General features: G+C 46.3%; 1 protein-coding gene across 1 annotated transcript in view; it reads right to left on the minus strand.

Annotated features, from left to right (window-relative positions):
- ASTN2 (astrotactin 2) overlaps positions 1–14,632 on the minus strand; it is an 804,644-nt gene that overhangs the window by 543,595 nt on the left and 246,417 nt on the right. The window contains exon 5 of the mRNA XM_054997263.1: positions 12,137–12,139. Coding sequence (XP_054853238.1) covers positions 12,137–12,139 — 3 coding nt within the window. The remainder of the gene's footprint in view (positions 1–12,136; positions 12,140–14,632) is intronic.

Here is a 14,632-nt window from a genome sequence, read left to right on the forward strand (position 1 = left end):
TAAGGTGAGGGCTACCACAGAGAAAATGCTTGCATGGGCAGCTGTAGATTTTGCCCAGCTTCAGGTTGGTATCTACAGAAAGCTATGTCCAGATGAGCCAAGCTGCCATAAAGGATCGGGGGGAGAGGCAGTCCTGCAACTATGAGGGGCCAAGGACGTGAAGGGCGTGACAGACAAAACTTTGTATCAAGCCCAGTAACTGATGGGTAACCAGTGGAATGACTGCAAAATGAGAGTAATATGCATGCTCCGTCTTTCTCCTGATAGTAAACGATCTGTGGTGTTCTGCACCAGCTGGAGTCTCCAAGTTGACATTGAAGGGACACTTATGTAAAAAGGTTTGTGATCCTATTATTCCATGGCTCCACTGATTGCAATGGGAAGTCATAAAAGAACATGCAAGATTAACTGACCTGTGTCAGAGAATCCCAGGAGAGGGAGGGCAGCTGGCAAAGGGATCATTGCATACCTGCCTCTGGATCAAGCTCACATTTCTCCCTTATACATATAACATCCCTAGAGGAATTAAATGTCCTCTGTGTGTGGGCAGGTTTGTTTAGATTTGGGGATTTTTGTTCCTGTTGTTCTAGCTCAGTAGTTTAAAATTCTGTAGGTTTTATTTTATTTTTTTTCAATCTACTTTCCTTCTCTTCCCACCCACACCTTTTCTCCCAGGTCAATTTACTTGAAAGCTTGAGTGTATTAACTGAAAAGCTTTACTACAACTATTATAGTTTTCTTTAAATGGAACCTGTCACTTTTTACAAATGTCGTGAGCTGCTTTGGGGGGGAGTGGTAAAAAATCAGCAAACAAAGCCAATGCACCCACTGGCCTTTGAGCTTTCCAGACCTGGAACTCATTTTCAACTCCCAGCTAGTATCCAGGAATGACAAGCATGTGACATCATGTTCAATAATAATCACAGCCCTGAGACATCAGGGTCATGAGACAGGAAGAAGAATCCTGAATTCACAAATGGATAGAGGGGCTCAGGGCTTTTTTTTCAGCTGGAACGCAGTGGAACAGAGTTCCAGCACCTCTTGAAAATGGTCACATGGCTGGTGGCCCCGCCCCCTGATCTCCAAACAGAAGGGAATTTAGATTGCCCTCCGTGCTGCCCAGCGGCGCGGAGGGCAATCTAAACTCCTGTCTGGAGATCAGGGGGCGTGGCCACCAGCCATGTGACCATTTTCACCGAGGGTGATTTAAATACACACACAACCTTGGAGAACCAACTAGTGAGAAGAGCAGAAGAGAAAGAACCAGTCTGTGCTTTTTTTTTAAAAAAAGGAATCCTCTCCAAAGGTGAGGATTATTTATTTACTTACTTAATTTATACCTCTCCTGTCTCCCCAATGGGGACCCAAAACAGCTTACATTGTTCTCGTCATCTCCATTTTACACTTACAACAACACTGTGAGGTAGGTTAGGCTGAGTGTGTGTGAGACTGAAAGACATCGCGTCATATCCTACGGCTCCTCTCCCAGCATGGTCAGTCTACAATTATCTACCCGAGGCTTATGCTCCAAGTCCTGAAGACTACTTTAATAAATAAAATTAAATTAAATCAATGAATCGATATGCATAGAGTCATGAATGAAGTATTCTCCCAGTAAGGCCAGCTGGTTTTATTTAGCTTTGTGCCCTCTTCTCTGTGCAGGGCTCAGAAACTACAGCTTGAACAGAAAAGGGTTTTAGTTATAACAGGGAGAAAACCATGGTGTACCTAATTCTGAGCTTGATAACCACTGTGAGCTGGCAAGAAGCAGTAAATTAAGACAGACTTACTTGCACAGTGAGCATTAAAATGATGAGGACATGAGCAGAGATTAGCAGATTTGTTTTTTTCCCCTTTTACTCTTTGTGTCGGTGAGCCAAGCTAAAAGTGACTTATTACATGTGGAGAACACTTGATTGGCCCTGCAAGTTTACCCGGGAAGTAAAGTCAGAGACTCCTTCCCCTCTCTGTGAGAATCAGTGGCTGAAGAGCCAAAGAAAGCCAGCAACAGCAGGGGATTCCTCCAGGCACAAGCCCATCGGATGCAAAGGCTCCCAAAGACCGTTCTGGGGCGGGCAGCTGCTGCTTTCTCCCAGGGTGCCTTGTGAGCTGCCTGCTCCCGGGAAGCTGCTCTGGAGAAAGCCACCGTGTTGGTGAAGCTCCAGACGCAGTGATAGCAGAGGGATCTGCTGCTGTTGCTCTAACATGCCTTTCCCCTGCTCCTGAGTAGAGATGGGCACGAACAGCAATACGAACAAAATAAGTCACGAACAGACCAATCTGCTGTTCGAGAACAAGCTGTCCGCGAGGCCCCATTCTAAACGAACAGGTGGTCGTTGCAAGCCTCGTTTGTTGCTGTTCATCAAGCCAGACAGTCTGGCACCTGCAATCAATTCCCTTGGGAACTTAGGCAGGGATTGTCTGAACTCTGTCTGAACTCCTGCTGTTGCCCTGGAAACCCCGATCAAAACCTAATTTAGCTTGATAGGCAGGTCTTCCTTTCAAGTGTGGAGCTCCAAATTTGTTACAAGGAAGCAAAGGGCAGGGGGGAGGGGGGCTCCCAGCTCTGGCTTTGCAGACAGTGGAGAGGGAGAGACAGCTGCTGTTGGCATTTTGATAAAGAGAGTGCATTGGAGCTTGAATTTTCTTTGTGTTCCAGGGCTGCTGCCAGGCTCTGGGCCAAGCTATTATTTATTATTGGTACCTTTCCTGGTGCCTGCTCAGGTCAGGTTTCTGGGGGTGGTGCAGTAGGGATTTTGACCAAACTTGGATGATGGCTGGAGGAGGGCCTGCTGGCCCCCATGAACAGCCAACCACGAATATGTTCATGAACAGGTCATGCTCGTAAGTGTTCATGAGTCCCTGTTCGTGGGTGCCAACAAACAACGAATATCATGTTCGGGGTTTTTTTCTGTTTGTGCCCATCTCTACTCCTGAGCTCCAGGAGGAAAACAGGAGTAAGGGCATGTTAGAGCAGCAGCAGCAGCAGCAGCAGCAGCAGATCCCTCTGCTGTCACTGCGGCTGGAGTTTCGCCAATGTGACAGCTTTCTCCAGAGCAGCTCCCCAGGGGCAGGCAGCCCACGGGACACAGGGTGCCCTGGGAGAGAGTAGCAGCTGCCCACCCCCAAATGGTCTTTGGAGGCCCTTGTGTCCAGCAGGGTTGTGACCGGAGGAATGATTTGCAGCTGCTGCTGCTGCTTCTGGCTTTCTCTGGGTCTTCAGCCAGTGATTCTCACAGAGAGGGGAAGGAGTCTCCACTTCCCAGGTAACTTGTGGGACCAATCAAGTGCTCTCCACGTGTAATAAGTCACTTCTAGCTTGGCTCTGTGTGCACTCTCATTCTTGGGGAGGCTGATGGAGAAGTCGGTGGGAAATGGTCCTATTACGCTGCCTTAATTGTGGGCTCAAAAATATTAGCCTGCACAGAATTTCAGGATCTATTTTTTCCCCTCGTTACTGGGTCTTCACTAACTATCCTTACCAAGGACAGGAAGGGGTTGATATGAAATGGTACTCAACATAATGTCTTTTGGGGAGGGCAGACTTTGGTCATGCTGCTCAGCATTTCTCTGAATGGAAAAGAACCTATCTCTACTGGTCAGATGGGTACGTAACTCTGGCATCTCATGCTTCCTCCTCCATTTCTGCTATTATTGCATACTCCTTGGCTCTCCTCCTTGAGCAATCTAGAACCAGCTCTCCACAAGCTCCTGTCTGTGATGCTGCTTCCGGTGTCTGTAGCAGGCAGGTGTGTAGTCGGTTATCTGACCAGTAGGAGGCTTCCTTATGGGAGACTGGCAGGCTTATGCTGGACGATTATTTTCTAACTCAGTATCTCAAAAAAAGTGAATGCAGGGAATTTGTGACAATGAATAATGCAGGCATCCTCCCTTGGGGCCAGTACATGCAGATCTGCCCCCCCCCCCTCAAAGCCTTGCAGCCTTCAGTGAAATCCTCATGACTAGTTTGTTTACAGGGAAGCAGATAAACAGCATATGATTAACTGTTCTATATTAAATATGATGAACTGCTGTAAAATCGAACCATCTGCTTTCAATGCAAACACTGGGGGGAAATTTAAATGAATTCACTTCTACCATTGTTTTAAAACAGATGGGAGATTCCTGTGAGCAGAGAGAGGAAGGATTCAACAGTGCAGCAAGGTGAGTACCCTTGGCTAACATCCCATATCTGAAGACAAATCTCTTTTGTGTGTATCTGGAAGATAAGAAATTTGAGTAAGCATCTTTGGATCTGGAAGGGAGATGAAAAGGCACCCGAATCTCCAATACAAACAGATAAAGATGCCTTAAACTGACTCTTGGTGCATTTTAGCTCAATATTTTCTACTCTGACCAAGAGTCGCTCTCCATGGTCACAAGTACAGAAATGTCTTTCCAAGCACCTGAAATACTTTAGCTGATGATGCCAAAGACTGAAACTGGTGCTTTCAGCATGTGAAGCATGCACTATTCCAGTGAGAGAGTTGCCAACCTCCTGGTGGGGTTTAGTAATCTCCCAGAATTGCAATTGATCTAATAGCTCCCCCTGGAGAAAATGGCTGCTATGGAGGACGAACTCTATGACATTATACTTCGCTGGGGTCCCTCCCATGGGTCATTTTGTAGAAAAAGAGCTGGAGGAACTCATTAGCATAACTGATTTGCATATGCCACACCCCCTAACATCACCTATCCTGGCTGTTTTGGAACTAATCCTGACCGTCCAGGGCCAAAATTGGGCCCAAAATGGCAAAAAGGGGCTGAAAATGGCTGAAAAGGGGCCCAAAATGGTCAGGATCGGGCCACTGCTGAGTGGAAGAGTGATCCACCACCCGTCTGAGGCCAGATCTGGGCTGTTTCGGCCCCAATCCAGGCTGAAACGGGCCCAAAATGGCTGAGAGTCAGGCGGGCAGGGCCACCTGACATGTGACCTCTTTGGGGAACTGCCGGAACTGTGTTCCGGCACGTTCCCCCTCAACATGAGCCCTGGTCCCTCCCTTCCTCAAATCTCCAGGAATTTCCCAACCTAGAATTGGCAACCCTATCATTGAATAAGCCCTCCCCCACCCATGAAGTTGGTCCATCCACTTAGTCTGTTCTGGACGGCAAAGACTCACCAGAATTTCAGCCAGAGAAAAGTTTCTCCCAGCACCTGTTATTGACAAACAATTTCCTTCCTGTGGAATGGAAAAGATAACAAAGCAGGTGCTTTTATTTTATCACTGAGGTTGTCCTTGAAGCTAAATATTACCACCTCCACTTCTGAAACTTTGTAAGTGTCACAGACAATCAGGAACAGTAGAAATGCATGCTGAAGAAGGCCGGGAAGGGTTGGGGAGCCAAATATAAAAGTGTTAAGATGCTTCAGTTATGTGCTGTGCCTGATCAAAGTATTTTATTTATTTATGCCATTTATAGTCCGCCTTTCTCACTGAGACTCAAGGCGGATTACACAGAGTGAGATTAGTACAGTCAGTATTAAGAACAATTCCATAAACAATGCCATAGACAAGTTCACAAAAACATAGCATTAGCAGGAATCCAATACAATCCTAACTCATTAATGGATGGATGACCTGAACTAGGTTTGCTAAGTAGAACCAAGTCTGCAGAAAGCCTCATCTCAAAGGAGATTAAATGAATATGAGCTATGAGCCAGAGAACCCTCATGGGGCACCACGACAGGCCCTCTTTATTTAGCAGTTTGTAAATCTGCAGCCTTCTTCCCTCTTTCTCCCATCCCATCGTTCCCTCTCAGTCCTCTGATATACACTTGTACCTCCCCAAAAATGAAATCTGGGAAACAAGATTACCTAGGAACCACAAATTAATTGTGTTTTGGCTCTCAAAGTAATTTTTTTTTATATCTGCCTGAAATGGAGAACCTGGCCAGAATAAAATAGCTCAGAAAATCATGTTTGAGACGAACTAATATCTCAAGCCGAAGCCAAGCATTATGTAAGCTTTAAAACTGCAATGGATGGAGCAATAATTGTCTTGGGTTGTGTTGGTCCATTCGATCAGGCCCAAATCGCTCCTGGGTTTTCTGTTTTCAAAGAGAGAGCAGATATCCGGGTTTTGTCCCAATAAACCTTTGGCACAACCAGATATATTTTTGCACATAACCTAAATGAAGTTTGCGCCACAGTTCCTCCATTCTACCTTTAGACGCACAACATGCAGAGCTGAACTCTCGATAACACTCAACATTTCCTCTTGTAAATATCTCTTCTTGTGAAATCTAATGATTGCTCACTATTTTTGGAAGTTTTTGTTGGTGGTGGAGTTTAGGGAGGGAAGAGACCTCAGGAGGGTATAATGTCATAGAGTCCACCCTCCAAAGGAGCCATTTTCTCCAGGATCAAAAAGAGTCCAGTAGCACCTTTAAGACTAACCAACTTTATTGTAGCATAAGCTTTCGAGAATCACAGTTCTCTTCGTCAGTTGCATCGTCAGCTTCTGAGAACCACAACTCTCTTTGCCAGATACATCTGATGATGCATCTGACGAAGAGACCTGTGGTTCTCGAAAGCTTATGCTACAGTAAAGTTGGTTAGTCTTAAAGGCGCTACTGGACTCTTTTTGATTTCGCTACTACAGACTAACATGGCTAACTCCTCTGCATCTATTTTCTCCAGGGGATCTGATCTCTGTCGCCTGGAGATCAGTTATAATTCTGGGAGATTATCAGGCTCCACCTGGAGGTTGACAACCTTAAGTATTATCCTTCGCAGAGATAGTATCTTTATTAAAAGGCTTTTGATTGTCAGTATTTTAATTCTGGAAGATATTTCATGGGGAAGAAAATGCTTCCCAGAGGGCCCTTGTGCATTTTCCTACACCAGAGGAAGCACTGCCTCAGCCATTTGCTCAGTAGGTTATTCTTCCACATATTAATACCATATACTATTACTATAAAAATAAGGTCCCTGGGAAAAAATAAGTGAACATTTAGAGATTAATGAGCTTTATTGGTAAAAAGGAGTGAGAAAGACTATAAACAAGAGTTAAATCACAGTGGGAGGGCATTTCGTGTGAGCATCTCAGCAGAGATAAGAAATCACTCCAGGCTCTCCATCTCACGGAATGGAGGCTGGCTACAGGGGTTGAGCGAACAGAGAAAAGGAGGAGCAGAAGAAAAAACATTAGACAGCCAAGTCAGAGATTTGGGGCCAAGACAGTTATATTAAAGAATAAAAACAGCCTGCCATGAAAAGTCAAAATTTCTGTTCTTTGTTATACTTGGAAATACACAACAAGTCTCCTCCATCCACACACGCACAATTTATTACTGGATTTTTTTTTCACAGCTCTGTGTCCCAAACTAATTTCAAAAAATCCCAAGGGAAACCACAGTAACAGTAGTATGGAGAGCTCTGCAGTAGATTATAACTAATGCTGTCCTCCTGGGCAGAAACAGTTGGGTAACATAGATCCTTCCATGACAGCACCTTCCATACTCCTTGTGAAGAGCGGCATTTCCCCAACCACTCAGAATAGGGGGAAAGAGAAGAGAAACAAACAAACAAAGTGCAATAAACTAGAAGTCAGAACACAGCTGTCTTACACTGTATAAAGATCCCAATGAAACTCATCAGCAAGCTCCAGGTTCCACCATGACCACTGCATAGATCTTTTTCAGTACACATGCACGAGTTCCTCTGTAAAGACACTATGCTGAATGAAGCTCGAATACTCCCTCGCCCCTGCTAAGGAACCAGCAGCAAAACTTACAGGCGCAAAAGCCATGTATGTATGTAAAGTGTTGTCAAGTTGTACACAACTGCTGGGTTTTTCAAGGCAAAAGATCAACAGAGGGCAGTTTGCCATTGCCTCATACCAGGGCCGGATCGAGGGGGGCAGGGGGGGTAATCTGCCCCCGGTGCCACCAGGGAGGGGGTGCCAGGAGCAGCTGCCAGGATCGCGCGAGCGGCAGCGCGGGCAGCCTCTCAGCCCCCCGCACTGCCTTTCATCTGCCCCACAGGACAGGGGGTGGCCGGCTTGCCACGTGCCCCCTGTCCTGCAGGGCAGGCAAAAGGCAGCACGGGGGCTGTGAGGCTGCCCGCGCCATTCGCCTGCCTTGCAGGACAGGGGAAGGCCGCCCGCCCCCTGTCCTGCAGGGAGGCGAATGGCACGGGCGGCTCCCAGCCCTGCACGCTGCCTCTGCCGGCGCACTGTGCAGGCGGCACACTCTGCCCTGAGTGATGACATCACAGAAGTGACGTCATTACACAGCGCTGGAGCACGTGCGCGCTGCGTACGCACGCAAGGGATCAGGCTAGTGTTGCCCTGGGTGCCAGCAACCCTAGATCCGGCCCTGCACAAAAACCCTGGATGTCCTTGACGGTCTCCCATCGCAGTATTAACCAAGGCCCACCTTACTTGGCTTCTAAGATCTAACAAGATCTGGCTAGCCTGGTCCATCCAAGCCCTACAAAGAAGCAAAACGTTTCAGGTTCTTAGAAACAATTACTTGTTTTTCAGTAGCCTAAAACGTCTCTGGCCCTGAAGTCAAGAGGTAGCAATTTGCAACTGCCTAAACATCTATCCTCATATTCCGACCACTAAACTCTGCCCCTAGCCCTTTTGAGTCCCGTTCCTTTTTCCTCCGGGTATTTCTTTCAAGAGTGTAAGTCAATCTGCCTCACATACTTCTTATTCAAAATATGATTTGGTTAGGAATGGATTTTAAAAAACAACAACAGCACAATGATGCTTTTACTCTATATACTTTCACCTGTGACCGCCAAGGATCACGTCCACCTAAGACAATCTATTCAATGACGTGGAATACAGAGAGAAGACGTCTTTGAACGGTACTTAATGACCAGTGCCAGATCTTTCCTTTAGACTCAGGAATATGATCAATACAGATGCAACCTGACATTGTCCTGAAGCTACAGTATCGTAACGGCAGAGGACTAGTTCAAAAAGTAATCTGTTTAGATTTCCCCTAGAAGAGGAACGATTGAGCGGAGCAGTTTTGGTTCCCAATGTTTCCCATTTGTCCTCATCAGCGCTTTGGGAAAGAGAAAAAAGGTTATAATTTTTACACACACAAACATACACATCATTTCCCACATTCCATCACCATTCTCATTTTGTTGCTGGGTCCTCGAGCCACTATTTCTAATAAATCTCAGCCTTTTGTTTTTTATCCTTTCTCAGAAATATCTCCACTTCATGACTACCTTGTGTTTCATTTCTCTCTCTCTCTGATTTTTTTGTCCTGTTCTATACATAGTCACCCAGTGAGTCCTTGACTGACCAGAACATTCCCTTAGCTTACTTCCCCATCTGTCCCCTCTCCCCATGCCCACTCTCCTTCGTACGCTCACCCCTTGCCTTGCTAAAATAAAGCGAGTGCCAAATGATGCATTCAAGTTAAGAGTGATCTTTGCCTTGCTGTTTATCTATTTGTTCCGCAGCCAGACATCAGAGCAAAGCCTGCATCCCCATTAACTTGGTCGCTGTGACATGCTTATTGTTAGATCACATTATGCAACATTTATTTATCCAGATGTATTTTGTGAGGCTTACTGACTCCAGCATGGGATGACTTGCGATGATTCTGCCTGCTTAACCCAAGATGAACTACCATATATGCATATATGAAATACAGAAAGCTCAGTATCTTCCCTTTTGTTGGCAACCACTGTCATGGGTTTCATCCAAGCAGAGAAATGTTTTCCCAACACCTTCTGCCTCTGCACACAAGCTTGTGCTTTGGCATGGAGCCATGGACCCTCTCTCCAAACATGCCTGAACCATTATGGCCAGTTCATGTAAATTTACTGGTCTTCCTTGAGACGGATTTTGGCTTTACCCAAAGGCGCTCCTGCCGCCCTGATGAGGGCCGAAACAGGACTCCCCCCCCTTAGGGAGCGGGTACACCTTGCAGTTTTAAAATACTGGAAAAGGATCAAATTTTCCAGGTCTCCTTAAGTTGCCAATCAGTAAATTACTTACTATCCAAAGACCCCACACGCCCTGGCCTTCTATCCACCATTTGCCAAAGGTCAATCCCGGATGACCTGTTAGGGGTCTCAGCCAACAACCTCCCACTTAAGGAGTGGATCTGTAAGTCAGATGCAGTGATGGATCGGCTATCAATATCAAAATCTAAGGCAGCTCCTTGGTATAAACTAATCAAATTTGACCATTTAAGATCTCCCTACCTAACCAGTATTTCTCATTTACAACCTCAGAGCATCTTTCACTACTCTGCGCTTCCAGATGATGCAGACAGCTCTTTTGGCAGGGCGTTATTCTCACACCCCTATGGAACATCGCACCTGCATTTGTGGATTACCTACAGTGGAGAAACTTTCCCACTACCTACTTTATTGTCCATTATATAGTGTACCCAGAGCTAAATTTTTGGCCAGAATCCTACCAGTGACAAACACATACTCTGAAATCGAGAAGATTGTGTTTTTGTAATCTGACACTGATAATCATGTGTCCTATAGAGTCTCTCAGTTCGCACTCGCAGCCAAAAAGATAAGATCTAAGGTGGTACTGAATGCGGCTGCTTCGTGATCCTTGGGATAGTTCGGCATACTGTATTGTTTTAATTAATTTTAGTAACTTATATAAACTGTGATAAGGGACTTAATTGTTTATTAGTCAATGTTTGGTGAATTGTGACGGCCTATGGCTATAGACAATAAACTCTTTTGGTCTTACTGGTCTTCTTCCCCATCCGCAGTCTGCTAGCCATGGTTTTCTAGCAGGAAATAGCCAATCTGTTGTCTGAATTGAAATGCACAGGTATTACCACCACACACACAAACCAGTACGATGGGGAAGTAAAGTCCACTACACAAAGAAAATCCAATTGAGCTGAGGAGCTTGCTGAGGCCTGATTCAGAGCAAGGAGTTGGGAACCACTTCCTGGAGGAAAGGCAAGGGGTTCAAGATTGCCCTGCCTCCCCGTTTCTCCCACATTATAGCTTCCTCCCCACTCTGCTTTCCTGAATACCATTTCAGTATTCATCCAAAGCCTTATCTCCCAAATGAATTCTTTCTGAAATGGGTTGCAACATGTGGAGGAGGAGAGAAGAGGTGTGGAAGAAGAGGATGGCACAAATCAGCTTGGCTCACCATCCCTGGCAATTAATGTTACCAAGTGACACCTTAAAGGAGTTTCAGTGACAGCTCTGTTGGTGAAACTGTTTGTAGTTGATGACAAAACCCAAAAGGTACTAGACTGTAATACTGTACTGAGAGATTTCCCTCGAGGGCCCCAAATAACTGTCTAGAGACTGTGGATGACATCCCACCCTACTTTGCTGTCTCCAAAACCAACAGCCGACTGTATCCCTGAGTGATCCTAGAGTGTTTTCATGCCAAGCATCTCAACAACCTCCCTCTTCCCCCTCTCGATATTTCAATGAGAGCAGGCGGAGGAAGACAATTGGTGCATTACCACCCCTTCTCTCTCAGTTTGATTACTCCTTGGCTTTTAGAAGTTCCTAGATGGAGAGAAAGAAATTGCTGGAATGTAAATATGTTTTATCACCAATTCCTGAAATCTTAGCACAGTAATATTGTGCCCTAAATCTTGTTTGCTGTTATTGCTCTGCACTGTATCGAGAAAATTCAGTCATTTCTGTCTTTGCAGACTTACACAATTCTAAATAATGTATACAAAGAAAACTAAAAAGAAGAAGGTGGGGGAGGGGGGCTGCATGCACAGCATCCTCTCTAAACCTGAAGAATCTATTTGAGCAGCTTTCAGGCAAGCTATTCAAATGCCCCAAACTGACATTTTGATATTAACATGCAGCTTTAATATTTAATTAATGGAGATTTGGTGATTAACTATTTTGGATGTATGAAGATCCAGCCACCATATGACATGACCCTACTGAATGGGAGCAGTAAAATAATGTACAAAATAAACCTGCTATTGTCAATGTGCATATGTGCGTGCACACACTGTCTCTTGCTCATAGACATGGTTGATAAATTAATAAAAACAAGGCTTCATTCTAAGAGATAATGTTCCTTGAGACTTCTGTTCAGTTTTCTTCCAATATCCGGTGGGTGGGTGAGATAGGTAAATAAGAGGGATTGCTCAGAATCCTTTACACCACTCATTCTGCAGACACTGTGCAGTGCTTCCAACCAGCTGGACCAGTGCCCAGAGAGAGCCAAGATGGAAGTAATGGGTATCAGTTAATGGGCTCTTTAATGGATTGGGTCTCCAGAATTATGGAACAACACAGACCTCTGGCCCAAGCCATGGTCTGGTTTGGGACACAGGTGCTTTGTATGTTGCCTTGAGTCCTCACTGTGGCTGCTTCCACACGTGTTGGATAATGCACTTTCAATGCTCTTTTGTGATCATTTGGAATTGGATTTTTTGGTGTGAAACAAAAAATCCATTTCCAAAGGATTGCTAAAGTGCATTGAAAGTGCATTATCCAACATGTGTGGAAACAGCCTGTGTCAGGACAAAAAAAAGGATGTATAAATACTCATTTCCACATGGGGATTTTTTTCAAAACGTGAAGCAAGAAGCTGCCACCGTAACGGGCATCAACCAGATGATGTTACTGCAACTGAAGTTCCCATCTGGAAACTCCCCCAAAGGAACCCCAGAGAATAGGGTGGAAGTAAATTTCACCTTCAAAATAGCATCGCTGCATCCCACTTTCCTCCACCAGCCCCCCTTTCAGCCATTTTTCCTGTGGAGGCATGCCATAGCATTATAACGCAGCTCAGACGGGAAAGGGAGAGGGAAAACAGAAGGGCTCCAAGATGGTCCACGCCATGCTTGCCGAACATACCCTGGAGAGCATTTAGATGAGCTGACGAACAATTACTGGTGGTCCCTGGCCCCAGGGAGGCTTAACTGGCTTTGACCAGAGCCAGGGCCTTTTCAGTCCTGGCTCCAACCTGGTGGACCTCTCTGTCTGTGGACACTCGGGCCTGCCAAGTTCTTCTATTCTTTTGGTGGGCCTGTAAGACCAAGATGTTTTACCACGCATAAGGTTGAGGCCATTCTGTGTCATTGGGTGAGCCTCTCTACCAGTCTTCTGTTTGGGGGGGGGCGTATTATCATCTTGCCCCCCATATGAATAAATCCGACTAGTAAAATGTTGCTCCCTCCTTCCCTCCCTCCCTCTGCTGTGCATTATCAGAAGGGGTGTATGCAGTGTTGCCAGGTCCCCTCAACCTCCCGGCAGGAGGATTGGGGCCTGGCACTCACCTTTCCAGGGGGATGCGCACGCAGCGCTCCCGCAAGTGTGATGATGTCATTTCTGGGAAGTGACGTCCTCACGTGCTGCCCCCCCCCCGGGGTGCAGCCACACCCCACAAGGGCTTGGATCGGGCCTGCAGTGGAGGGCAGGAGCACTCCTGCCCTCAGCAACGGCCCCAAACAGGCCTGATCTGCACCAAAACAGGCTTGTTTTGGGCCCATTTGGGCACGGATTGGACCCATTTTGAGCCGCTGCGGAGCACAGGAGTGCTTCTGCTCTCTGCAGCACCGAAAATGGCCCCATTTGGGCACAGATGGGGCCCGTTTTGAGCTGCTATGGAGCACAGGAGCACTCCCGCACTCCGCAGTGGCCCAGATCTGGGCCAAATAGGGCCGATCCGGGTGGCTGCTGTGCACAGGAGCGCACAGTGCTGCAGGGGAGCATGCACAGAAGGGGCGTGCCCCCCCCAACCGGCCAGGTAAATGGGGGCGGGTGTGAGGGGTGGGGGCGGGGGATCCCCAGCCCCCACCAGGGGTATGGTATCCCTAGGTGTATGTTATGGATATGGACCGCCATCTTGGGAATTGTAAACTGTACATTTTAAACCGTACTTAATGATTGTCATGATTTTATTGTGGTTTTAGTTGTATTTATGCTTGATGTAACCCACCCTGAGCCTGTTCACGGGGAGGGCGGGCTAGAATTGAATTGAATTGGGCCTATAATTTTGCCCAGGCATGATGGGGGAAATGGAAGGACCAGGGTGAGGGGTGGCTGTGACAGCAAGCAGCTTCAGAACAAGGGGGGGGGAGTCTGCATTATTTGTTGTTGCTTTGGCAGCTGTGCTCCTGACCCCGTGGATACAGCCTAAGTAAATAAATTCTAGACATTGGATGCCCCTAGACAAAACCCTCTGTCTGGCTGCAGTATGCAGCCTCTCTTGAAAGCCTGAAGATGCAAGAGGGAACGTATTAGAGGAAGTGGTGCTTCAGACATCCAGGAAAGACACCCCATATGGCTTTTAAAGATTAAAACCAACATCTTAAACTGGGCTTAGTTCTGCTGCAGTGTGGGGCCTGTTGCAAAATGGCTCTCCTCCTCCCACTTACTTGGTTTCTGGTTAAAGATTAATGTACTCTTGTTTTTGTTTATTTGGAGGCTTTTTATTGCCTTGCTGCAGGTTAACAATATTAAACGCTTTCTAATGACATTTCCATAAGCAAAGATGGGTGTTGCTGTTTTGAAGAGACAGACTAAAAACGCAAGCAATCAAATGTGCATTAGGCAAAGCACTCTGGGGAAAGCATTTTCTCCTCATAGCAAGGAAAGAAAACACACACACACATTTCACCTCTTGTGTGGCGCCCATATCTAGAAAACAGCATACACAGAGAGAGGAATAAAGAGAAAGAGGAAGA

The sequence above is a fragment of the Eublepharis macularius genome, chromosome 14, assembly GCF_028583425.1.
Source record: "Eublepharis macularius isolate TG4126 chromosome 14, MPM_Emac_v1.0, whole genome shotgun sequence".
In the NCBI taxonomy this organism is placed as follows: domain Eukaryota; kingdom Metazoa; phylum Chordata; class Lepidosauria; order Squamata; family Eublepharidae; genus Eublepharis; species Eublepharis macularius.